The sequence below is a fragment of the Hemitrygon akajei genome, chromosome 12, assembly GCF_048418815.1.
Source record: "Hemitrygon akajei chromosome 12, sHemAka1.3, whole genome shotgun sequence".
In the NCBI taxonomy this organism is placed as follows: Eukaryota; Metazoa; Chordata; class Chondrichthyes; order Myliobatiformes; family Dasyatidae; genus Hemitrygon; species Hemitrygon akajei.
This window is the reverse complement of record NC_133135.1, coordinates 7,605,985-7,633,320: the sequence shown is the minus strand read 5'-3', so window position 1 is coordinate 7,633,320 and position 27,336 is coordinate 7,605,985. Positions and strand designations below refer to the sequence as shown.

General features: G+C 44.6%; 1 protein-coding gene across 3 annotated transcripts in view; it reads right to left on the bottom strand.

The window, feature by feature from the left end:
* The window catches only part of ttll7 (tubulin tyrosine ligase-like family, member 7), a 200,870-nt gene that overhangs the window by 78,048 nt on the left and 95,486 nt on the right, over window positions 1–27,336 (bottom strand). For all 3 annotated transcript variants that reach the window (XM_073062543.1, XM_073062544.1, XM_073062545.1), the window contains 7 exons: window positions 19,503–19,667; window positions 16,779–16,937; window positions 14,452–14,546; window positions 13,513–13,660; window positions 11,626–11,699; window positions 5,533–5,668; window positions 1,890–1,976 (listed from right to left, as the gene is read on the bottom strand). In XM_073062543.1, coding sequence (XP_072918644.1) covers window positions 1,890–1,976; window positions 5,533–5,668; window positions 11,626–11,699; window positions 13,513–13,660; window positions 14,452–14,546; window positions 16,779–16,937; window positions 19,503–19,667 — 864 coding nt within the window. The remainder of the gene's footprint in view (window positions 1–1,889; window positions 1,977–5,532; window positions 5,669–11,625; window positions 11,700–13,512; window positions 13,661–14,451; window positions 14,547–16,778; window positions 16,938–19,502; window positions 19,668–27,336) is intronic.

The window sequence follows — 27,336 nt, the reverse complement described above, 5'->3', positions numbered from 1 at the left end:
TCTATAAAAATGAAAGCACAGATACCAAAAATCAAACACAAACTGAAGAATGCTGGAAAGACTCAGGATGTCAGCCAGCATCCGTGGAGAGAGGAGCAGCAGTAAAGTTTCAGGTTCACTGGCTCGATGCTGGGTCCTGTGTGTTGTTACACTGCAGGAATGCATTCATTCGGGGACTGTTCTCATAACACCCTAAGACATAGGAGCACAATTAGGCCATTCTGCCCATCAAATCTACTCTGCCATTCCATCATGGCTGATTTATTATCCCTCTCAACTCCATTCTCCTGCCTTCTCCCCGTAACTTCTGACACCCAAACTAATCAAGAACCTATCAACCTCTGCTTTAAATATACCCAGCGACTTGACCTCCATAGATTCACCTGGCTGAAGAAATTCCTCCTCACCTCTGTTTTATTGGGATATCTTTCTAATCTGAGGCTGAGCCCACCAGTCCTAGACTCCCCCACTACAGGAAATATCCTCTCCATGTCCACTCTATCTAGGCCTTTCAATATTCAATAGGTTTCAATGAGATCACCCCTCATTCTTCTAAACTCCAGTGAGTACAGGTCTAAAGCCATCAAATGCTTCTCATATGTCAGGGGTCACCAACCTTTTTTGCACCGTGGACCGGTTTAATATTGACAATATTCTTGCAGACCAGCCGAAGGGGGGGTGGTGTGGGTGTTAATATCGACAGGAATATAGGTGATAAGTTAACTACAAGTCACTTACAAATGGCTAATACACTCAATTTTGTTTCTAAAAGGGTTTATCGAACGAATTTAATATTAATCACACAGCGCATATTTTCCTCACATGGACATAGTGATAAGTCAACTATAACTCACTTATATGTCAATAGCATCATAACATTTTAAGTAACGTTTGGATATTAAACACACAGTGCTTATTTTCCTCGTATGAACATATAAAATCATTGCCACACACCAGTGAGAGGACAAGGTAAGGGCCAGAGGTCCCCATACCGGGGCTGCGGCGGTTGCAGTCCAGAGAGAGCGACCGACCGAGCGAGGAGTGCGACAGGGCGCCCGCCTGCCCCACCCTGTAGGTAGGTAGGATCTAATGGCCGACAAGAGTTTGTCTCGAGGGATGACTTTCAGTAGATCGCAGCGAAGTAACTGCTCTGCTACTTACGAAACCCTGAGCCCAAATTAAGTCGTCTGCGAATATTTTAGCACTGGGTTCCCCACAAACATTCGGTGTGCTAAACAGGTTTAGAGGCGACACCCATCTGTCCGCGCTCCAGGCCAGTAGCATCGGTACTTCTCACCAGCCACGCGAGGCGAACCAGTGATCCCTGGCGTGAGGGTATCACTGCTTTTAGGCGACTGATGACCTCGCGTGCGTTCAAGTTCAACAGTGGGTGTAAGAGGGAATGAGGAAAGGTGCAGCTGCCTCATATCGTTTCATATCAACAAATCATATCATTTTCCCGCAGCCCGGTAGTACATGCTTAGCGGCCCGGTGGTTGGGGACCACTGTCATATGTTACCCTTTCATTCCTGGGATCATTCTCATGAATGTTGTGTGGACCTTCTCCAATACCTGCATATCCTTTCTTGGACAAGAGGCCCAAAAGTGTTCAATATACTCCAAATGTGGTCTGACCATCACATTATAAAGCCTCAGCATAACATCTTTGTTTTTATATTTAATCCTCTCAAGATGAATGCTAACATCATGTTGCCTTCCTCACCACTGACTCTTTTAGGTAATCGTGCACCAGTACTCCTAAGTCTCTTTGCGCCTCTGATTTCTGAATTTGCTCCCGATTTGCTTCCCGCTTCTCCAAACAATGAATCTTGTCTTGTGCGTTGGTCAGGGTTCTGAAAGTATGACTACATGCTTTGTGAACAACATACCTTGGGTCCCCGCTGTCGAGGAGATTTCCCCAGCAGCTTTTCATCATCCTCCTCGCATTGCTCCAGCAGGTCTAAAATATCTTCTTCCTTGAGAAAAATTAATGGGAACCATTTGCATTAAAGAAACAATTAGCCCAATTTCATCAGGGGGGAAACTACTACATAAGGTCAAAGCACAAGTTCAAGTTTATTTTCACCCCCCCCCCCCGTACATATAAGTCTATAAGACCATAAGATATAGGAGCAGAATATGGTCATTTTCCCATCAAGTCTGCACCGCCATTTTATCATGGCTGACCCAATCAAGAATCTATCAACCTCTGCCTTAAATATACATAAAGACTTGGCCTCCACAGCTGAATTCCACAGATTCACCATGTTCCAGCTCAAAAAAAAAACATCCTCATCTCCATTCTCAAAGGACACCTGTCTATTCTGAGTCTGTGTCCTCTGGTCTGAGACTCTCCCATCATTGGAAACATCCTCTCCACATCCACTCTATGAAGGCCTTATACAAGCAAACAAAGCAATATTCCCCCAAAACACAATGACCCACAAAAAAAATCACACACTGCACATAAACTATTCCCATGAATGAACTAAACAAAATATGTGTAGTGCACAGCACATAAAAAACTTCATTGTCACAAGGTTATTGTTACACACAAAATGTTAGAGGGACTCAAAAGCATCTATAGTCTGATAAAGGGTGTTGACCCAAAACGTTGACTGTTCATTTCGCTCCATAGATGCTGCCTGACCTCAGTTCCTTCGCCACTTTGCATGTGTTGCTCAAGATTTCCGGCATTTGCAGAAATCTCTTGTGTGTCAGGCAGCATCTGTGGATCTTAAGAAAGAGCAAATGTTATGATAACTCGCTTTTTCCCTTTGCACTTGCTACCTGACCCACTGTGAATTTCCAATGTCTTCCACACTTAGATTTCCAACATTTGTATTTTATTGCCTTTGAAGAGACACTATTCTGTGCTTTCCCTTCTCTGTATAGAGATTTTGAGTTAATTATATGTTTCTTTATGAAGTTGTCACTTTGGTAGATGTCCCACGAGTGTGAACAATAATCAAAGTCAAAGTCAAGTTTATACACACAAGTACGCTGGACAACACTACAGCTCTCCCCCACCATTACCTCCTCACCTTAAATGCATGTCATTGAGTCATAAAGAGTTATAGCACAGAAACAGGCCCTTCAGCCCATCTAATCTGTGCTGAACTGTTACTCTGGCTAGTTCCATTGACCAGCACCTATGCCATAGCCCTCCATAACACTTCCATCAATATACGTATCCAAACATTTCTTAAATGTCGAAATAGGACCCACATCCATCACTTCTACTGGCAGCTTGTTCCACACCTCACCACCCTCTCAGTGAAAGAATTCCCCCTCAGGTTCCCCTTAAGTATTTCACCTTTCACTCTTAACCTATGAGTTCTTGTAGTCTCACCCAACCTCAGTGGAAAGAGTCTGCTTGAATTTACCCTCTTGATACCCCTCAGAATTTTGTATACCTCCATCAAATCTCCCCTCAGTCTCCTACACTCCAGGGAATAAAGTCCTAAGCTACTCAAACTTTCCCTATAAAGGACTAGATAGTGCAGACATTGAGAGGATGTTTCCAATAGTGGGGGAGTCCAAGACCAGAAAGCGCAGATGTCCCTTCAGATCAAAGATGAGGAGGAATTGCTTCAGCCAATGGGTGGTGAATCTTTGGAATTCATTGCCACAGACGGCTGTGGAGGCCAAGTGACTGAGCATATTTAAAATGAAAGTTGATAAATTCTTGGTTAGCAAGGGTGTCAAAGTTTATGGGTTGAAGGCAGGAGGATGGGGTTGAGAGGGAGAATAAATCAGCCATGATCAAACGGTGGAGCAGACTCAATGGGCAGGTGGCCCAATTCGGCTTCTATGTTTCATGGTGTTATAACCCAGGTCCTTGTGCTCACTCTCCTCACAGTTTTGAGGCTTCCCTACACACACACACACACACACACACGGATGATAGAAAAACTGAGGGCTCTATCAGATGGAAGGTTAGTTTGATGTTAGAGTAGGATAAAAGGTCAGTGCAACATTGTGGGCCAAAGAGCCTACACTATGCTGTAATGTTCTATGGTAGTGTTCCAGTTAGCTATTGCAGCTCAGGGTGTTGAAGCTTGGAGTTCAGTCCCAGCATCCTCTGTAAGGAGTCCTCCCCATGAAATATGTGGGTTTCCCGGGAGTCCTCCCCATGGAATGTGTGGGTTTCCCCGGGACCTCCCCATGGTCAATGGCAGATGTAATCTTAATGGCTCTCCATACGGCTTTAGACCACCTAGACAACACAAACACCTACGTCAGGATGCTGTTCATCGACTATAGCTCAGCATTTAATACCATCATTCCCTCAATCCTGACTGAGAAGTTGCAGAACCTGGACCTCTGTACCTCCCTCTGCAATTGGATCCTCGACTTCCTAACTGGAAGAACACAGTACGTGTGGACAACCTGGCACTCAACGTCAGTAAGACAAAAGAGCTGATTGTGGACTTCAGGAAGGGTCAGACGAAGGAGCACATACCAATCCTCATAGAGGGATCAGAAGTGGAGAGAGTGAGCAGCTTCAAGATCCTGGGTGTCAAGATCTCTGAGGATCTAACCTGGTCCCAACATGTCGATGTAGTTATAAAGAAGGCAAGAGAGCGGCTATACTTCATTAGGAGTTTGAAGAGATTTGGCATGTCAACAAATACACTCAAAAACTTCTATAGTTGTACCATGGAGAACATTCTGACAGACTCCATCACTGTCTGGTATGGAGGGGCTACTGCACAGGACCAAAAGAAGCTGCAGAAGGTTGTAAATCTAGTCAGCTCCATCTTGGGCACTAGCCTACAAAGTACCCAGGACATCTTTAGGGAGCAGTGTCTCAGAAAGACAGTGTCCATTATTAAGGACTTTCAGCACCCAGGGCATGCTCTTTTCTCACTGTTACCATCAGGTAGGAGATACAGAAGCCTGGAGGCGCATGCTCAGCAATTCAGGAACAGCTTCTTCCTCTCTGCCATCCGATTCCTAAATGGACATTGAAACTTTGGACACTACCTCACTTTTTAAAAAATTTACAGTATTTCTGTTTTTGCACATTTTTTAATCTATTCAATATACATAACTGATTTACTTGTTTATTTTTTTCTCTCTCTGCTAGATTATGTATTGCATGGAACTGCTGCTGCTAAGTGAACAAATTTCACGTCACATGCCGGTGAAGATAAACCTGATACTGATTCTGATATGCATGGGTTTCCCCGGGTCCTTGAGTTTCATGCCCAGTTCAAAGACTTGCCAGTTAATAGGTTAATTGGTCATTGTAAATTGTCCTGTGATTAGATTAGGGTTAAGTGGGGTTGTCAGAGGTTGCTGCATTATGAACCAGAAGGGCTTAGCTGAGCTGTATCTCTAAATAAAATTTAAAAATTTCACACACACACACACACACACACACACACACACACACACACACACACACACACACACACACACACACACACACACACACACACACACACACACACACACACACACACACACACACACACACACCAGATCATTGTATTCCCGCGTCTGAGGGTCCCTGGTGACCATTACCTTCATGTGGTTCAGTGGGTTGCTGAGCTCCTTCTGCAGAGACGTGGCTCTACTCGCCAGGAAGGTCTGGAAGGCAATGCAGAGCAGCCTCTCGTATTTCTCCAGCAGCTGCTTGTCATCGGGCGGGTAGATCCTCCTGGGTTGCCAGAGAGATGGAGAAGGGACCATAATGAGGGAGGTGTAAGAAAACACAGCAACTCCTCCCACTTCCTCATCTCCCTAGCCTTCCACTCATACTTCCAGCCCTGACCAGCCATTTGGAAATACTGTGTGTTGCCGTTAGAAAAGATCTACTGGCTTTGGAGATGGAGGTTCACCAAGGTGATTCTGGAGATGAGGGGAGTCAGTCTACGAGAGACTGAGTCGCCTGGGACTATTGTGTTCAGATCTGGTCGCCTCATCATAGGAAGGATGTGGAAGCTTTCGAGAGAGCGCAGAAGGGATTTACCCGGATGCTGCCTGGATTAGAGGGCATGTCTTATGAGGATTGGGTGAGCGAGCTAAGGTTTTTCTCTTTGGAGCGAAATCAGATGAGAGGTGATTTTGCAGAGATGTACAAGATGATAAAAGGCATAGATCGACTGGTAGAAATTGGTGAAACAAGGCGGCTTACATTTAAGGTATTTGGAGGAAAATATAGGGGGGGAGTTAGAGGTAGATTTTTTCACACAGAGAGTGGTAGGTGCATGGAACACCCTGCCAGGGATGGTGGTAGAGGCAGATACATTCCCTAGGGGCATTTAAGAAACTCTTAGATAGACGTGTAGATGATAGAAAAATGGAGAGCTAATTGGAGAGGTAAAGGGACATCTTTTCAATCTGAGGCTGTGCCTTCTGGTGCTCTCCACATCCACTCTATCGAGGCCTTTCAATCAGATCTCCCCTCATTCTTTAAACTCCACCGAGCACAGACTCAGAGCCTCCCAACTGTTTTCATGCATCAACTTTTCCATTTCTGGGCTCTGGTTGCAAGAGCAGATTGGAGAGGCTGTGATGCAGGAGGCTGAGGGGTGACCTTAGAAAGATTTAATAAATTATGAGGGGCTTAGACAGAATCAGGTTTAATATCATCTGCATATGTGATAAAATTTGTTAGGATTGGATAAGAAAAGGATCAATAGAGGGTATTGACCGCCAGGACTTAAGAACTTTTTAAAAGCTATTATTAATGCTTTTTTGAGATAGTGATTTAGATGCATATCATATTTTTTACTGAGTTAAGTATTGTATGTAATTAGTTTTGCTACAACAAGTGTGTGGGACATTGGAAAAAAGTTGAATTTCCCCATGGGGATGAATAAAGTATCTATCTATCTATCTATCTATTTTCCCCAGAGGAGTCTAGTACTAGAGGACCCAGGTTTGAGGGAAGAAGGCCAGGGGAGGAAGGGGGGTAGAGGGAAGGGAGATGGGGGAGGAAGAGAGAGAAGGAAGGGGAGAGAGGGCCTGAATCTGTTCCTCGTCTCCTCTCTCCCTCTCCACCTCTTCACTTGGTACTCTTGGCAGCATGGAGTTGTACAGCAGAGACACAACTGGTCAATGTCAAAGTGCCCACCAAAACTAGTCCTATATGTCTACATTTGCCCCTCTAACATTATGCTCCCCATTTTCCTTCAACTTAGATGTGGAGATACAGCACAGCAACAGGCCCTTCTAGCCCAATGAACCCAGGCTGTGCAATAACACCCAAGTGACAAATTAACCTACGAACTTGTATGTCTTTGGACTGTGGGAGGAAGCCAGAGCACACGGAGGAAACCCTCGTGAATGCAGGAAGGATGTTCAAATTTGCCTATAGAGGACGCTGTTATTGAACTCTGAACTCTGAACTCCTGAGCTGTAATGGCATCGCATTAACCACTACGCTACCCTGGCGCCGCAGGCATTGAGTAATTCCATTTATAACCATATAACAATTACAGCACGGAAACAGGCCATCTCAGCCCTTCTAGTCCGTGCCGAACGCTTACTCTCACCTAGTCCCACCGACCTGCACTCAGCCCATAACCCTCCATTCCTTTCCTGTCCATATACCTATCCAATTTTACTTTAAATGACAATATCGAACCTGCCTCTGCCACTTCTATTGGAAGCTTGTTCCACACAGCTACCACACTCTCAGTAAAGAAATTTTCCCTCGTGTTACCCCTAAACTTTTGCCCCCTAACTCTCAACTCATGTCCTCTTGTTTGAATCTCCCCCTACTCTCAATGGAAAAAGCCTATCCACGTCAACTCTATCTATCCCCCTCATAATTTTAAATACCTCTATCAAGTCCCCCCTTAACCTTCTACACTCCAAAGAATAAAGACCTAACTTGTTCAATCTTTCTCTGTAACTTAGGTGCTGAAACCCAGGTAACATTCTATTAAATCTTCTCTGTACTCTCTCTATTTTGTTGACATCTTTCCTATAATTTGGTGACCAGAACTGTACACAATACTCCAAATTCGGCCTTACCAATGCCTTGTACAATTTTAACATTACATCCCAACTCCTATACTCAATGCTCTGATTTATAAAGGCCAAAATACCAAAAGCTTTCTTCACCACCCTATCCACATGAGATTCCACCTTCAGGGAATTATGCACCATTATTCCTAGATCACTCTGTTCTACTGCATTCTTCAATGCCCTACCATATACCATGTATGTCCTATTTTGATTATTCCTAACAAAATGTAGCACCTCACACTTATCAGCATTAAACTCCATCTGCCATCTTTCAGCCCACTCTTCTAACTGGCCTAAATCTCTCTGCAAGCTTTGAAAACCTACTTCATTATCCACAATGCCGCCTACCTTAGTATCATCTGCATACTTACTAATCCAATTTACCACCCCATCATCCAGATCATTAATGACAAACAACATTGGACCCAGTACAGATCCCTGAGGCACACCACTAGTCACCGACCTCCAACCTGACAAACAGTTATCCACCACTACTCTCTGGCATCTCCCATCTAGCCACTTTTGAATCCATTTTACTACTTCAATATTAATACCTAACGATTGAACCTTCCTAACTAACCTTCCATGTGGAACCTTGTCAAAGGCCTTACTAAAGTCCAAATAGACAACATCCACTGCTTTACCCTCGTCAACTTTCCTAGTAACCTCTTCAAAAAATTCAATAAGATTTGTCAAACATGACCTTCCACGCACAAATCCATGTTGACTGTTTCTAATCAGACCCTGTCTATCCAGATAATTATAAATAACATCTCTAAGAATACTTTCCATTAATTTACCCACCACTGACATCAAACTTACAGGCCTATAATTGCTATGTTTACTCTTAGAACCCTTTTTAAACAATGGAACAGCATGAACAATATGCCAATCCTCTGGCACCATCCCCCTTTCTAATGATATTTGAAATATCTGTCAGAGCCCCTGCTATTTCTACACTAACTTCCCTCAAGGTCCTAGGGAAAATCCTGTCAGGACCCAAAGGTTTCTCCACTTTTATATTCCTTAAAAGCGCCAGTACATCCTCCTCTTTAATCATCATAGTTTCCATAACTTCCCTACTTATTTCCCTTACCTTACACAATTTAATATCCTTCTCCTTAGTGAATACCAAAGAAAAGAAATTGTTCAAAATCTCCCCCATCTCTTTCGGCTCCACACATAGCTGTCCACTCTGATTCTCTAAGGGACCAATTTTATCCCTTACTATCCTTTTGCTATTAATATAACTGTAGAAACCCTTTGGATTTATTTTCGCCTTACTTGCCAAAGCAACCTCTTCTTTTAGCTTTTCTAATTTCTTTCTTAAGATTCTTTTTACATTCTTTATATTCCTTGAGCACCTCATTTACTCCATGCTGTCTATATTTATTGTAGATCTCTCTCTTTTTCCAAGCCAAGTTTCCAATCCCTTGAAAACCATGGCTCTCTCAAACTTTTAACCCTTCCTTTCAAACTAACAGGAACATAAAGATTCTGTACCCTCAAAATTTCACCTTTAAATGACCTCCATTTCTCTATTACATCCTTCCCATAAAACAATTTGTCCCAATCCACTCCTTCTAAATCCTTTCGCATCTCCTCAAAATTAGCCTTTCTCCAATCAAAAATCTCAACCCTGGGTCCAGTCCTATCCTTCTCCATAATTATATTGAAACTAATGGCATTGTGGTCACTGGAACCGAAGTGCTCCCCAACACATACCTCCGTCAACTGACCTATCTCATTCCCTAACAGGAGATCCAACACTGCCCCTTCTCTAGTTGGTACCTCTATGTATTGCTGCAAAAAATTATCCTGCACACATTTACAAATTCCAAACCATCCAGCCCTTTTACAGAATGGGCTTCCCAGTCTATGTGTGGAAAATTAAAATCTCCCACAATCACAACCCTGTGCTTACTACAAATATCTGCTATCTCCTTGCAAATTTTTCCTCCAATTCTCGCTCCCCATTAGGTGGTCTATAATACACCACTATAAGTGTTACTACACCTTTCCCATTCCTCATTTCCATCCAAATAGGCTCCCTAGACGAGCCCTCTAATCTATCCTGCCAGAGTACCGCTGTAATATTTTTTCTGACAAGCAACGCAACACCTCCCCCTCTTGTCCCTCCGATTCTATCACACCTGAAGCAATGAAATCCAGGAATATTTAGTTGCCAATCACACCCCTCCTGCAACCATGTTTCACTAATAGCTACAATATCATATTTCCAGGTATCAATCCATGCTCTAAGCTGATCCACCTTTCTTACAATGCTCCTAGCATTAAAATAAATGCATTTAAGAAATTCTCCACCTCTTCCTCTCTATTTATCTCTAACGGTACAAACAACTTTACTGTCTTCTTTTTCTTCCTACTCCCATACATCTGTTCCTACACTCTGGTTCCCCTCCCCCCTCGTATCTAGTATCATTGTATCCCCTCCAACATTTTGTGTGTGTTACCTGAGATTCCCAGCATCTGCAGAATCTCTCATGTCTGCATGGAGATCAAATGTTGGAACTACATTGTGTTCAACGTTCATATCTACAAACGTTTGTAATCTGGCAGGGATCCATTAAAATTGGGATAAGATATCAGGGTCTACAGTACACACTAACTGCTGTGTTACTGATTGTGGAGCACTAATGTGCCTCAGTTTGGAGAATAAAGCTGGTGGCACTAATCTCCAGAGGGAACCTACCACCAAACACATCTTTATCTCCCCCCCACCTCCCACTTTCTGCAAGGATCACTCCTTCCGTGATTCCCTTGTCCATTCGTCCCTCCCCACAAATCTCCCTCCTGGCAGTTATCCCTGCAAGTGGAAGATGTGCTTTTCCTGTCCATTCACCTCTTCCCTCAGCCCCACTCATGGCTCCAAACAGTCCCTCCAAGTGAGGCAAGGCTTCAACTGTGAACCTGCTGGAGTCATCTATTGTGTCTGGTGCTCCCTCCCGATGCAGCCTCCTCAACACCGGTGAGAGCCATTGTAAAGTGGCCAACTATTTTGTTGAGGATCTCAGCTCCACCCAATGCACAGCAGAATTTCCTGGTGGCCAACCATTTCAATTCCAACCCCCATTCCTGTTTGAAATGTTGGCCATGGTCTCCTCTTCTGCCACAATGAGGTGACTCTCAGGTTGGAGGAGCACAGCAACACATCATATTCTGTGTAGATAGCTCCAACATGATGGTACAAACATTGATATCTCCTTCCCATAATTCCCTCCCCCCTTTCGTCTTACTTCTTCTCCTCACCTGCCTATTACCTCCCTTTGGTGTTCTTCCTCCTTCCATTTCTCCCATGGTTCACGTTCCCTTCCTGTCAGATTCCTTCTCCTCCAGCCCTTTGCCTTTTGCACTTATCACCTCTCAGCTTCGTACTTCATCCCCCTCTCCCAGCCACCTGGCTTCACCTGTCACCTTCCAGCTTGTATTCCTTCCACTCCCCCACCTTCTTATTCTGCCTTCTTCCCTCTTCCTTTCCAGTCCTGATGAAGGGTCTCAGCCAGAAATATCGACTGTATATTCATTCCCATAGATGCTACCTGACCTGCTGAGTCCCTCCAGCATTATGTGTGAGGTGCCTTGGATTTCCAGCAAATGCAGAATCCCTTGTATTTATACCTGTAATTCCCCAGGTTCTGATTTTCATGCTCCTCTCGTAAGATCTGCTTGCGGACTTGAGAAAGTCTTTCCTTCTGCAAGTGGAGAGAAAACAGCCGATTCAGATTCATATCCACTCACCACATGTACATTGAAGCGTACGGCGAAACGTGTCATTTGCGTTAACAGCCAACATGACCTAAGGTTGTGCCGGGGGCAGCCCGCAAGAGTCGCCACACATTCCTGTGGCAATACAGCTTTACCCACAATGCTCAGCAGAACAACGTAATCATCGACAACAGCAACAACAGCAAAAGAAAAGCGAAACCTCTTCTAATCCACCTACACCCCTACACGCACAGACAGGCTTCCAACCCCAGAACAGGCCACCTCCAGTCCTTGGCCCCAGACTCTCGGCAACTGCTTTATACCGAGTCGCAGTAAAGAGCTTTTGTCTATGTGCTTGTCACAAAGGATGAGAGGATCTTCAGGGTCTCCCTCCCCACTGCCTGTGGCATTTTCTGGGAGCATTGAAGACAATGGGCCCAAAGCATTGTTGAGGATCCCCACCGCCCATCCACAATCTCTCTGACCCACTACCATCGGGAAGGAGGTACAGGAGCATCAGGACTAGAACTACCAAACTGGGTAACAGCTTCTTCCCCCAGGCTGTGGGTCTAACGGATACCCTGTCAATGAGGTCTCACCACTGGGGCAGCGAGCTGTTTACTGCTTACCTGTGCTGTGCACGACATGCATTTCGAATTATATTTCGTTAACATTGATGGTAATATTTTGCTTTATGTGCTGCATGTAATGTATGATTTGTGATCTGGAGGAATGTAGTTTGGTTTGATTGTACAGTCTGATCATAATAAACCTAAACTTAAACTTGATGTCACTGGGGGCAGGAGGGCTCAATTTACCTGAAGAGGCTGATAGCTTTTCTCTTGGAACACAGAAGGCGAAGGGGTGACATTACGGAGGTTCATAACATCATGGAGGGTGTAGGTAAGCTGGAGATTCAGATTCATTTTCGCTTTAAATATACCCACAGACTGGCCTCCTCCACAGTCTGTGGCACAGATTCACTACTCTCTGACCAAAAAAAAATTGCTCCTTACCTCTGTTCTAAAGGGACACCCCTCAATTATGAGGCTGTGCCCTGTAGTTCTGGATACCCCCACCATGGAAACATCCTCTCCACATCCACCCTATCTAGTCCATTCAACATTCAGTAGGTTTCAATGAGATCCCCCCACATTATTCTAAATTCCAGTGAATACAGGCCCAAAGCTGCCAAACTATTTGTTCCCAGAATCATCCTCATGAACCTCCTCTGGACTCTCTCCAATGACAATACATCCTTTCTGAGATATGGGGCCCAAAACTGTTGACAATACTCCCAAGTGCAGCCTGACTAATGTTTTATAAAGGCTCAGCATTATCTCCTTGCTTTTATATTCTATTCCCCTTGAAATAAATGCCAATATTGCATTTGCTTTCTTTACTACAGACTGAACCTGTAAGCTAACCTTCTGAGAGTTTTACACAGGGACTCCTAAGTCCCTCTACACCTCTGATGTTTGAATTTTCTCCCCATTTAGATAATAGTCGCACTATTGTTCCTTTTACCAAAGTGCATTATCATACATTTCCCAACATTGTATTCTATCTGCCATTTTTTTTGCCCATTCTTCCAATTTGTCTAAGTCCTTCTGCAATCGCATTGCTTCCTCAGCACTATCTGGTGCTCCACCTATCTTTGTATCATCTGCAAACTTTGCAAGAAAGCCATCAATTCCATTATCTAAATCACTGGCAAACAATGTGAAAAGTAGCGGTCCCAATACTGAGGAGCATCACTAGTCACTGGCAGCCAACCAGAAAAGGGTGGAGGTTTCTTACCAGCTCTTCTCTCCTCCTCTGGAGCGAGTGTCTCTGCTTCTCCCACTCGGATGAGGAAGGTGACAGGCGCTTTCCTGCCCCCTGGCCATAGAGCCGCCTCTGGGCCTCTGCCTTCTGCTGAACGAGGTTCTTCCTGCGGTCACTGGTGCTGGATCAGAGAAACACAAGGCCCACTGACCTAGGGAACAGCGAGGCAGACGGAGAGCATGGCGAGGCAGTTGGAAACGGTCGGCGAGGCGGATGGAAGTGGTCAGCAAGGAGGTTGGAAGGGAGTGGCGAGGTAAATGGAAGGGGTCAGCAAGGCCAATAGAAGGGGTCGGTGAGACTGATGGAAGGGGTCAGCAATGCAGAGGAAGGGGTCAGCGATGCAGGGGAAGAGATCGATGATGCAGGGTAAGGAGCAGCAAGGCTGATGGAGGGAGAGGCAACTCAAACCCAACCCATTCCTCAAGGTAGGCCAAACATGTCAGGGATGGGATTACTGAATTATTCTGGTGCCCAAGGAGGCTATTCAGTCTGTCAACCATTGGTAGACACCAGAACAATTCACATCATAGCCCTGCCAAAGTTCTAAGTTCCTAAAGCACTGTTCTTGGCTCACTCAACCTCCACACTGATTCTCCCCCACATACAATGGTGTCACCCCACAGACTAACCCATCCCTTGTACACTGACTCACTCTCTCCCACACATCCCCTCCCTCCCTCTCACACACCCTCCCTCCCTCACACACTCCCTCACATACAGGTTCCTCTCTCCACAGATGCTGTCTGACCTGCAGAGTTCCTCCAGCAGCTTGAATTTGGTCTCCCTCTTTGCCTCTCCCTCAATCATTCATGTCCTCTGAAAACCCTTGCCTCAAGGACGGGTGTGGAGACCTCTGCAGGTTCGCAATGTTGCTTGAACAACAAGCGGACTTTGCGTCTCATTGTGACTTACCGCACATTCAACAGCTTCAAGGCGTGGACCAGAACCCCCTTCTTCACATCGTAGTCTATCTTCTGGTCTGTTCCAAAGCTCGGAGCTCGGTTAATCTTGGGGTTGGGATGGGAGAGAAGTGGAAAAAAACGTTCTTGAAGAACAGCTGTTTTGCTAAATTCAAGATGGAAGATTGTTTAATGGCATTTCCAGTACACAAGTGTAAAGGAAACTGAAATAATTGTTACTCCGAGTCTGATGCAGCACAAAAAAAACAAAAGATAAACAGAATAATAATAAAAACACAATAAATATAAATACATAAGATAGCTGATATGCATAGACTAATTATATGTCAATGAAGTGACGCTAGGCACGAGTGTCTGTACATAAGTGACTCTGACAGGAAATGATGAAGTAGTGGTGGTTGAGGGTGTGGAGGGGTGGGTTAGTGGGTGGAGGTGTTGATCAGCCTTGCTGCTTTGGGAAAGTAACTGTTTGATGGTCTGGTTGTCCTGGTGTGGATGCTACATAGCCTCCTTGCTGATGGGAGTGGGACAAACAGACCATGAGCAGGGTGGGTGGAATCCTTCATGATGTCACTGGCCCTTTTCTGACACCTCTCTGTATATGATGGGTAGGCTGGTGCCAATGATGCATTGGGCAGTTTTGACACCCCATTGTTGAGCATTCCTGACCGCCACAATGCAGCTTTTAAAAAGTTCAAAAAATGAGTTTAAGGAAGCTCATTCGCATGGTGGAACTGGTCAATCAGCCCATGACTCTGTCAGACTCCCATTGGATCAGGAGAGGTGGCCAGCAGCTATACTTCATTAGGAGATTGAGGAGATTTTAGCAAGTTTCTACAGATGTAATGTGGAGACTGTTTGCATCACTGTCTGATATGGGGGCACCAATGCCCAGGATTGGAAAAAGCTGCAGAGAGTTGTAAGCTCAGCCAGTTCTATCATGGGCACCAGCGTCCCCAGCATCCAGGACATCTTCAAAATACAACGCCTCAAAAAGGCAGCATCCATCATTAAGGACCAGCATCACCCAGGACATGTCTTTACAAGACAGCACAGCTCCAATACCCTATTCAGGAATGCTGATGACACCACTGTTGTGAGCCAAGTCAAGTGTGGTGATGAATCAGTATACAGGAGAGAGAGTGAAAATCTGTCTGAGTGGTGTCTCAATGTCCGAAAGACCAAGGATCTAAATATAGACTTCGAGAGAGGGAAACCAGAAGTCCATGAGCCAGTCCTCATCGGAGGATCAGAGTTGGAGAGGGTCAGCAATTTTAAATTCCTGGGTGATATTATTTCAGAGGACCTGTCCTGGATCCTGCATGTAAACGCAGTTGCAAAGACAGCAAGGCACTGCCTCTACTTCATTAGGAGACTGCAGAGATTTTTCATGACATTTAAAACTTTGACAAGCTCTGTAGATGCATAGAGAGTATACTGACTGGCTGCATCACAGCCTGGTATGGAAACGCCAATGTCTTGGAACAGAAAATTCAACAAGTGATGGACATGGCCTGGTACATCACAGGTAAAGTCCTCACAACCATCGAGCACGTCCACATGAAATGCTGCTGCAGGAAAGCAACATCCATCATCCGAGATCTCCAGCACCCAGGCCATGCTCTCTTCTCGCTGCTGCCATCCGGAAGCAGGTACAGGAGCCTCAGGACCCACACTACCAAGTTCAAGAACAGTTATTACCCCTCACCATCAGGCTCTTGAACAAAAGGGGATAACTTCATCCAACTTCACTTGCCCCATCATTGAAATGTTCCCACAACCAATGATCTCACTTTAAGGACTCCTTCTCTCATCATTTCATATTCTCGATATTTAGTGCTATTTATTTATATTTGTATTTGCACAGTTTGTTGTCTTCTGCACTTTGATCTTTCATTGATCCTGCTACAGTTACTAATCTATGGACTTGCTGAGTATGCCCATAAAAAAATGAATCTTAGGGTTGTATATGGTGTCATATATGTACTTTGATAATAAAAATTATTTTGAACTTTGAACTTATGTAGAGACACTCCTGTGCCTATCATCACTTTATGTACATACAATACAATCAGTCTACGCATATGGGCTTACCCTACGGTTACACTTAATAGTTACTTGTACGTTATGTTTAAAGGATTGCTTCTATGTTTGTATTTATTGTGTTTTTAATGCTTATTATGTTTTTTATCCTGCATCAGATCCGAAGTAACAAACATTTTGTTCTTCTTTACTCTTGCACTGAAGAATGACATTAAACAATCCTGAATCTTGAATAAATAAATCTGAATCTGACTGTAATTTGATCCCGACACTCACCTCCAGGAGCCACGGCTTCAGCTTCCGGTCCAAGATGATATCGAAGCCGAGCACCTCGAAGCAAACACTGCTACTGCCAGGGTGTTGTCCAGGCCGACACATCCGATAGGCATGCAGAACGTGGGGCTCTGCTACTATCAGGGTCTTCACCACGAGCTCCTAAGGTGAGGCAAAGGCTTCTGTCAGAGGAACTACCTGCCACAAACCTGGGAGCTTCCTAGTTCCACAAGAAGCTGCAGAGGGAACGTACTGAAACCTATCAAATATTGAAAGGCCTAGATAGAGTAGATATGATGAGAATGTTTCCTAAAGTGGGTGAGTCTAGAACCAGAGTAGAGGGATGTCCCTTTTAAACAGAGATGAGGAAATTCTTTAGTCAGAGGTGGTGAATCTATGGAATTCATTGCCACAGATGGCTGTGGAGGCCAAGTCATTGAGTATATTTAAAGCAGAGATTGATAGGTTATTGATTAGTCAGGGTATCAAAGCTTACAAGGAGAAGGCAAGAGAATGGGGTTGAGAGGGATAATAAATCAGCCATGATGGAATGGCGGAGCAGACGATGGGATAAATGTACTAATCCTGCTCCTATGTCTATGCAGCCAGCTCCATCACCGGCACAACGCTCCCCAATATCATGGACTCTCAATAAGGCAGCATCCATCATTAAGGACCCTCACCATCCAGGTTGTACATTCTTCTCATTAAAGCCATCAGGGAGGAGATACAGGAGCCTTATGACACACACTCAATATTTTAGGAACAGCTTCTTTCCTTCCACCATCACATTTCAGAATGGATAATGAATCTTTGTAAACAACCTCAGTGAAATTAAAATATTCAGTCCTGATGAAGGGTCTCAGTCCACAACATTCACTGTTTATTCCTTTCCATAGATGTTGCCTGACCTGCTGAGTTCCTCCATCAAACTCTGAGTTCCAGCATCTGCAGAGTATCAAGTGCTAGAACAGTACAACACAGGACTGACCCTTCTTACACAAAGCTGTGCCAACTAGTTAAACTAGGAATTAAACGGCAAACTAGACTGCTAACTTCTGTCTCCACAATGACAATATCCCTCCATTCTCTGAACATTCATGCCCCTTTCTAAGGGCCTCTTAGTCACTTCTAATGTGCCCACCTCCACCACTGTCCCAGGAAGCACATTGCACCCACCACTCTGTGTAAATTCTTGCCCCACATATTTCCTTTGAACTTACTCCCTTCTCACCTTAACTGCATGCCCGCTACCCTGGGGAAAAACATACTGGCTGTCTATTCTTGGGTCAGCACGTCGGACCCACTGACCACTGGAATCAGTGTGAAGGGAATACTGACCACTGGGGCCAGTGTGTAAGGACCTCTGACCACTGGGGCCAGCATGTAGTGACCACTGGGGTCAGGGTGTAGGTACACTGACCACTGGGGTCACATGTAAGTAAGACTGACCACTGAGGTCACATGTAGAGAACACTGACCACTGGGGTTAATGGTCCCTACAAGGTGGGCCAAGCTCAGACCAGCATCGATCTTACCTCACGACAGTGCCAGCTCGAGGGATCAGCCCCTATTCCCATTCCTACTATTATTTTTAATGATTAGTTTTATCTGTCATGTGTATATCAGAACATAGACTGAGACACGCCATCTGCGTCAATAATCATTGGCTCAGTACCTGTAAGCCTGCTGGCTCATCCTCAGTTCTATAATACTGGTTCCTATCCCACGCCATATTAGCTTAAACCTCTCCCAAAAGCTCCAGTAAACCTGCCCACAAGGATATCTGTCCCTCTTGGATTCAAGTGCAACCCATCCCTTTTGTACAGGTCCCACCTGCCCCAGAAGAGGTCCCAATTATCCAGAAATCCAAATCCTTGCCCCCTGCTCCAGTTCTTCAGCCATGTACTCATCTACCACCTCAATCTATTCCTTCTCTCACTGTCGTCTGACACAGGCAGCAATCCTGAGATTACTACTCTTGAGGTCTAGCTTCTCTGCTTCCTTCCTAACTGCCTGTATTCTCTTTTTTAAGGACCTCCTCCTTTTTTCTATCCATGATTTCTGGCTGTTCACCCTCTCTTTTCAGGATATTGTGGGCACGATCAGAAACATCATGGACTCCGATACCTGGGAGGGAAACTACCATTTGTGTTTCTTTATTGCATCCACAGAATCACCCATCTGTCCCCCTAACTACAGAGTCCTCTCTTACTATTGCCATCCTCTTCAGTTCCCTATCCTTCTGAGCCACAAGTTCAGACAGTGCCAGAGGCACAGTTACTGTTACATCCCCCAGGAAGGTCATTCCTACTCTCCCCCCCCCCCCCTGCCCAACAGTGCTCAAAACAGGGACCAGCCCCTGATCCCAGTCCTACTATTATTTCAATGATTAGTTTTATCTGTCACGTGTACATCAAAACATACAGTGAGATGCATCATCTGTGTCAACGACCAACACGGTTCGAGGGTGTGCTGGGGACAGCCTGCAAGAGCCTGCATGCTTCCGCCATCAACATCGCAGGCCCACAACCCACCAACCCTAACTGTACATCTTCGGAATGTAGGAGGAACCCAGAGCATCCGGGGAAATGCGATCTCATGGAGAATGTACAAACTCATCAGAGACAGCAAAGGAATTGAATTTGGATCACTAGTGCTGTAAAGCATTACATTAAATGCAACATTGCCATTGCTGAAGGAAGTTCAGCAATTGACGATACTCACAGAGACGTCATTCCAGAACTTCGCCACGTCGTAGTCATTGTCTCGGAGGAATTCGGTGAACCACCTGATGGACCTCTTGCTGCCTTGGTCGGCCTGCTCCGCCCGGCCAAAGTTCTCATTGTGCTTGTTGACGGAATAGTTGGTCAAGTGCATGAACAACTGGCTCTGTGAAGAGTGGACGGAAAGGAAGGCCGGTTAGAACACATCAAGAACTGTCGCTCTGTCTACTATAGAAGGCAGGATCTACCAGTAGACACCCATTTCAATTCAACTTCCCATTCCCATTCCAACAGGTCAGTCCAAGGCCTCTTCTATTGCCATGATGAGGCCAAACTCAGGTTGGTGGAGCGTCACCTCATATTCCATCTGTGTAGCCTCCAAGCTAACATGAACATCAATTTCTCCAACTTCCACTTCTCTCTTTTTCCATTCCCTATTCTGGCTTCCCTCTCACCCCTTCTCTTCTCCTCATCTGCCCATTACCTCCTTCTGGATTCCCCTCTCCTTCCCTTTCTCCCATCCTACCAGATCCTCCTCTTCTATAAGATTCCTTCTTCTTTAGCCCTTTACCTTTTCCACTTATCCAGGTAAACTCTCCGACCCTCTCTATCTAGGCCTTCCAGTATTTGATAGGCTACAATGATATCCCTCCCCCCATTCTTCTCAACTCCAGTCAGTACAGGCCCTGAGCCATCAAACACTCCTCCATTAACCCCTTCATTCCCAGGATCATTCTCATCACCCTCCACTGGATCCTCTTCAATGCCAGCATGTTCTTTCTTAGAACTGCTCACAATACTCAAATGTGGTCTGACTGATGCCATATAAAGCCTCAGCATTGTGGGCTGAGACCCTTCATCTGGGGCCACAATTCACTCTGGCCACACACATACATAACGTGAACACAGACACTCTATTTTCTTTCTCCCTCTCCATCCCAACACACTCTCACACCAAGTTCAAGGTCATGTTAATTGTCATTCAACATTGTCATGTATACTGCCCAGGTACACAACACAGTAAATATAACTCACACACACAACACATAGAGTAATATTACCACAAATAAGTTAACAAATAATAAAATATATTCCAGAAGATTGACAATTAGCCTAAGGTGCATTTACGTCACAGTTTAAAAAGTAAACAGAATAATGCTGCTAGTTCTTCATACGGGATGAGACCCGGGAGGTGGCAGAGAGTTTAGTGTTCTCATAGCCTGCGGGAGGAAGCTGGTTCCTATCCTAACTACCCTTGTCCTAATGCTACCATGCCTTCTGCCTGATGGTAGGGGGTCAAAGAGATAGTGGGAAGGGTCACTGACCCTGTGTATGCAGCAGTCCTGATAAATATCTCAGATGGGTGGAAAGGAGACCTCGATGATCCTCCCAGTATTTCTCGCAATTCTTTGCAGGGTCTTGCAATCAGATGCTTTGCAATACCACTGTTGACACCACAATGTACTGTAATGCAACTACTGTATTTGAATGTGCAGCCTCATTTAATGCCATTGATAGCCTTAAGGCGGAAAGAATACAGAAAAGGTGTATGAGGACATTGACAGGACTTGGAGGACTAGGTTTTAAGGAAAGATTGGTCAAGCCAGGACTTTAATCCTTGGAGCACAAGAATCTGAATAGTAACGTAGAAACATAGAAACATAGAAAATAGGTGCAGGAGTAGGCCCTTCGGCCCTTCGAGCCTGCACTGCCATTCAGTATGATCATGGCTGATCATCCAACTCAGAACCCTGTACCTGCTTTCTCTCCATACCCTCGATCCCTTTAGCCACAAGGGCCATATCCAACTTCCTCTTAAATATAGCCAATGAACCAGCCTCAACTGTTTCCTGTGGCAGAGAATTCCACAGATTCACCACTCTCTGGGTGAAGAAGTTTTTCCTCATCTCGGTCCTAAAAGGCTTCCCCTTTATCTGTGACCCCTCGTTCTGGACTTCCCCAACATCGGAAACAATCCTCCTGCATCTAGCCTGTCCAATCCCTTTAGAATTTTATATGTTTCAATAAGATCCCCCCTCAATCTTCTAAATTCCAGTGAGTATAAGCCTAATCGATCCAGTCTTTCTTCATATGAAAGTCCTGCCAACCCAGGAATCAATCTGGTGAACCTTCTTTGTACTCCCTCTATGGCAAGAATGTCTTTCCTCAGATTAGGGGTCCAAAACTGCACACAATATTCTAGGTGCGGTCTCACCAAGGCCTTGTACAACTGCAGTAGAACCTCCCTGCTCCTGTACTCAAATCCTTTTGCTATGAATGCCAACATATCATTTGCCTTTTTCACCACCTGCTGTACCTGCATGCCCACCTTCAATGACTGGTGTACAATGACACCCAGGTCTCGTTGTATCTCCCCTTTTCCTAATCGGCCACCGTTCAGATAATAATCTGTTTTCCTGTTCTTGCAACCAAAGTGGATAACCTCACATTTATCCACATTAAATTGCATCTGCCATGAATTTGCCCACTCACCTAACCTATCCAAGTCTCCCTGCATCCTCTTAGCATCCTCCTCACAGCTAACACCGCCGCCCAGCTTTGTGTCATCCACAAACTTGGAGATGCTGCATTTAATTCCCTCGTCTAAATCATTAATATATATTGTAAACAACTGGGGTCCCAGCACTGAGCCTTGTGGTACCCCACTAGTCACTGCCTGCCATTCTGAAAAGGTCCCGTTTACTCCCACTCTTTGCTTCCTGTCTGCCAACCAATTCTCTATCCACATCAATATCATACCCCCAATACCGTGTGCTTTAAGTTTGCACACTAATCTCCTGTGTGGGACCTTGTCAAAAGCCTTTTGAAAATCTAAATATACCACATCCACTGGCTCTCCCCTATCCACTCTACTAGTTACATCTTCAAAAAATTCTATAAGATTCGTCAGACATGATTTTCCTTTCACAAATCCATGCTGACTTTGTCCAATGATTTCACCGCTTTCCAAATGTGCTGTTATCACATCTTTGATAACCGACTCTAGCATTTTCCCCACCACCGATGTCAGACTAACCGGTCTATAATTCCCTGGTTTCTCTCTCCCTCCTTTTTTAAAAAGTGGGGTTACATTAGCCACCCTCCAATCCTCAGGAACTAATCCAGAATCTAAGGAGTTTTGAAAAATTATCACTAATGCATCCACTATTTCTTGGGCTACTTCCTTAAGCGTTCTGGGATGCAGACCATCTGGCCCTGGGGATTTATCTGCCTTTAATCCCTTCAATTTACCTAACACCACTTCCCTACTAACATGTATTTCCCTCAGTTCCTCCATCTCACTAGACCCTCGGTCCCTTACTATTTCCGGAAGATTATTTACGTCCTCCTTAGTGAAGACAGAACCAAAGTAGTTATTCAATTGGTCTGCCATTTCTTTGTTCCCTATGATCAATTCACCTGTTTCTGACTGTAAAGGACCTACATTTGTGTTGACCAATCTTTTTCTTTTCACGTATCTATAAAAGCTTTTACAGTCAGTTTTTATGTTCCCTGCCAGCTTTCTCTCATAATCTTTTTTCCCTTTCCTAATTAAGCCCTTTAGTAGTAGTAGTGTTATAGAGGTCTATAAAATCAGGAGAAGCATAGACAGGGTGAATGCATGCAGTCTTTTTCACAGGTCTGCGGAATCAAGAACTAGGGAGCATAGGACAGCGGACCCCTTGGTAATGGTAGGGGTCCATGGCATAAAAAAGCTTGGGAACCCCTGGCCTAGGATTAAGTGAGTGGAGAAATATTTGATAGGATCTTAATGGCAAATACATGGAGCAATCAAGTATAATTATGGCCAGATTTGGGAACAGCTTCTTTCCAACTGTGATAAGACTGCTGAACAGATCCTGACCCGGATCTGGGCCGTACCTTCCAAATATCTGGACCTGACTTGCACTACCTTACTTTCCCTTTTCTATTTTCTAATTATGATTTATAATTAAAAATTTTATTATATTTACTTTGATTTGTACTTCAGGGAGTGTGAAGCACAGAAACAAATATCACTGTGATGATTGTACGCTCTAGTATCAATTGTTTGGTGACAATAAAGTAAGTAAAGTGGTACAAATACATGTAATAATCTGCCAGAGGAAGTTATTGAGGCAGGTACAATAACAACATTTAATAGACATTAGGTCAGATACACAGATAGGGGAGGTTTAAGCAAAAGCAAGGATATAATGTTGAGGCTGTATAAGGCACTGATGAGGCCTGACTTGGAGTATTGTGAGCAGCTTTGAGCTGCTATCTAAGAAAGAATGTGCTGGCATTGGAGAGGGTCCAAAGGAAGTTCACAAGAATGATCTCAGGAATGAAAGGGTTAACATATGAGGAGCATTTGATGGCTCTGGGCCTGTGCTTGCTGGAAGTCAGAAGAATGAAAGCTATTCAATTCGTTGAAAGCTATTGAATTTGAAAGGCCTTGACAGAGTGGACGTGGAGAGGATGTTTCCTGTGGTGGAGAAGTCTAAGACCAGAGGACGCAGCCTCAAAACAGAGGGATGTCCCTTTAGAACAGAGATGAGGATGAATTTCTTTAGCCAAAGAGTGGTGAACTGTGGAATGTGTAACTACAGGCAGCTGTGGAGGCCAAGTCATTTAAGGCAGGAGTTGATAGATTCTTGATCGGTCAGGGGATGATGGGATATAGGGAGATGTCAGGAAATTGAGGCTGAGAGGGCAAATGTATCAGCCACGATGAAATGATGGAGCAGATTCGATGGGCCAAATATATCTTGTGATTTTTTTGGTTGTATGGTTTAGAGGGGTATGAGCCAAATGCAGGCAAATAGTTTAGATAGGTACCTTGGTCAGGAAGGATGAATTAGGCTGAAAAACCTGTTTGCAAAGGACATCTTTCTATTAAGAGTGTGACCAGAACTGATCATCATACTCCAAGTGCAGCCGCACCATCCTTCTCGTCTCCGCCTCTCATAATGCTACACACTTCTACAGAAGGTCCTCCCTCATTCTCCTACGTACAAAAGAATAAAGACCTAGACTGACCAGCCATTCCCTACAACTCGGGCCCTCTAATCCTGGCAACATCCTCAGAAATCTCTTCTGCACACTTTCCAGTTTAACCATGTCTTACAGGTGCTCAAACCTGTACACAGTACTCCAAGTGTGGCCTCATTAGCAACTGTACAACTGCAAAATCACCTTCCAGCTTCTATATTCAGTATCCTGACTGATGAAGGCCACTGTTCCAAAAGCATTCTTCACCATCCTGTCTATCTGTGACTCCACTCTCAGTGAACTATTTGCTTATACTCCAAGATCCATCTGCTGTACAACACTCCCAGCAGCCTACTGTTCACTATGAAAGTCCTGCCTTGATTTGACCTTCCAAAATGCAACACTTCTCACTTATCTAGATTAAATTCTTTTGCCATTCCTCAGCGCTTTTATCCAGCTGATCAAGATCTCACTGTCATTCTTGATAACTTCCATCTGCACTAAAATGTACAAAGTTCATCATGGGTAAAGCCCTTCCCATCACTGAGCACATCTACATGGTGCGCTATCGCAGGAAAGAGCATCCATCATCAAAGACCTCCGCCACTCAGGTCAGGCTCTCTTCTCACTGCTGCCATCAGGAAGAAGGTACAGGAGCCTCAGGAGACACACCACCAGGTTCAAGGACAGTTGTTATCCCTCAACCATCAGGCTCCTAAACTGGAGCGGATAACTTCATTCAACTACACTTGCCAAATCACTGAACTGTTCCCACAACGAATGAACTTACTGTCAATGATTCTTCAACTCATGTTCTCAAAATTTAATGCTTACTTGTTTATTATTATTATTTTTTCTTATTTTCCAAGGGATCTTGGGATCCAAGTCCACAGCAAATAGAAAGAGACAAAACAAGCAGATGGGGTGGTAAAGAAGGTCTATGTCATCCTTGCCTTCATTGGACAGAGCAAAGATTGTAAGAGACAGGAAGTTACATTACAGCTGGATAAAATGTTGGTTCGGCTACACTTGGGCCATTGTGCAAAAATTCTGGTCGCCCTATTACAGGAGCATTGTGGAGGGTTTGGAGAGGTTGCAGAAGAGGTTCACCAGCAGGCTGCCTGCATTAGAAGTTATGTGCTGCAAGGAGAGACTGGACAGCCTCGGATTGTTTTCCCTGTCGTGGTGGAGGCTCACAGGGGAGCTGACAGAAGTTTGTAAGATTAAGATCGAATAAGTTTGCACCCTATTCCTTGAAAGGTAGAAGATTGAGGGGAGATTTGATAGAGGTGTATAAAATTCTGAGGGGTATATGTAAGATTCAAAATTAAGATGTGCGTTTCTGAAAGAGGTCTGGGTTAAAGTCAAAGGACAAATGTGATTTAATTATGTCCGGGGACAAATGTGATTTAATTATGTCTGGGTTAAAGTCTGTAAACAAATGTGATTTAATTATGAATGCAGAAGCCCTGACAAGATTAACTGTTTGTGGAATCATTGAAGTCCTGAGATATGGACTATTGTTTTACAGAAACGTGTAAAAAAACAACTCCAAATATGGAATGGGAAAACACTGTGTACCTCCCGAGTCAGGGAGGGGGGTGGTAAGGAAGAAGGATAAAACCTGCTGCCCTGTAAGGTTCAGGGTTCCCTTCTCTGAGGGGGCCCAGCTCTGCAGAACTGTTAATAAACTTTGTTTCCTTGAATTTGTCTTAAAGCCATTATTCGGGAGCGTGGCTCGTTTCTGACAGTATACACAGGGTAAATGCAAGCAAGATTTTTCCACTGAGGTTGGGTGGGACTTCAACTAGAGGTCATAGGTTAAGGATGAAAGGTGAAAAGTTTAAGGGGAACATGAGGGGAAACTTCTTTGCTCAGAGGGCGGTGAGAGTGTGGAACAAGCTGCCAGCGCAAGTGGTGCATGCGAGCTCGATTTCAACGTTGAGAAGTTTGGATAGGTGCATGGATGGTAGGGGTATGGAGAGCTATGGTCCTGGTGCATGTCAATGGAATTAGGCAGTTTAAATGGTTCAGGATGGAATAGATGGGCCTAAGGGCCTGTTTCTGTGCTGTATTGTTCTTTAACTCTATGACTCATTTTTTTAAAATTTTATTTAATTGAGACAGAGCACAGAATAGGCCCTTCCAGCCCTTCAAGCTGCACCACCCAGCAATCCCCAGATATTAATCTAGCCTCATCACGGGGCAATTTACAATGACCAATTAACCTACTAATCAGTACATGCTTGGACTATGCGAGGAATCTGAATCTATGCAAGGAAAGCTATGCGGTCACAAGAAGGACGTACAAATTCTTTACAGGCAGTGGCGGGAATTGAACCCCGGTCGCTGGTACTGCAAATTATCATGCAGGGAATGAAGGAAAGGGAAAGAGTGGGAGAGGGGAAGAGGGGGAGAGGGGGAGCTGTGGGGGGTGAAGAAGGATACAGATCATGAGCAGGCAGAAGAAATTAGTTAAATTTAACATCATGCCCAGCACAGATATGATGGGCTGAAGGGCCTGTTCCTGTGCTGTACTACGCACAATGTCCTCTGCATCAGCAGCATGTGAATGGAATAGTGGGTGCTGTGGGTTGAGACCCTGCATTAGGGCATTGTTCATTTGGACTGACAGCATGTTGGAGGGCGAAGCTCTGAAAATCTTCATACAGGACCCGGAAAAACCAGACGAGGAGCTTCAGCAGATGGAATTTAATTCAGTCAAGTGTGCAGTGTTGTACTTTGAGAGGACAGACCAGGGTAGGACTTACACGGTGAGTGTTGGGGGACTGAGGAGTGTCGTGGAACAGAGGGATCTGGAAATACAGATCCATAATTCCTCGAAAGTGGCATCACAGGTG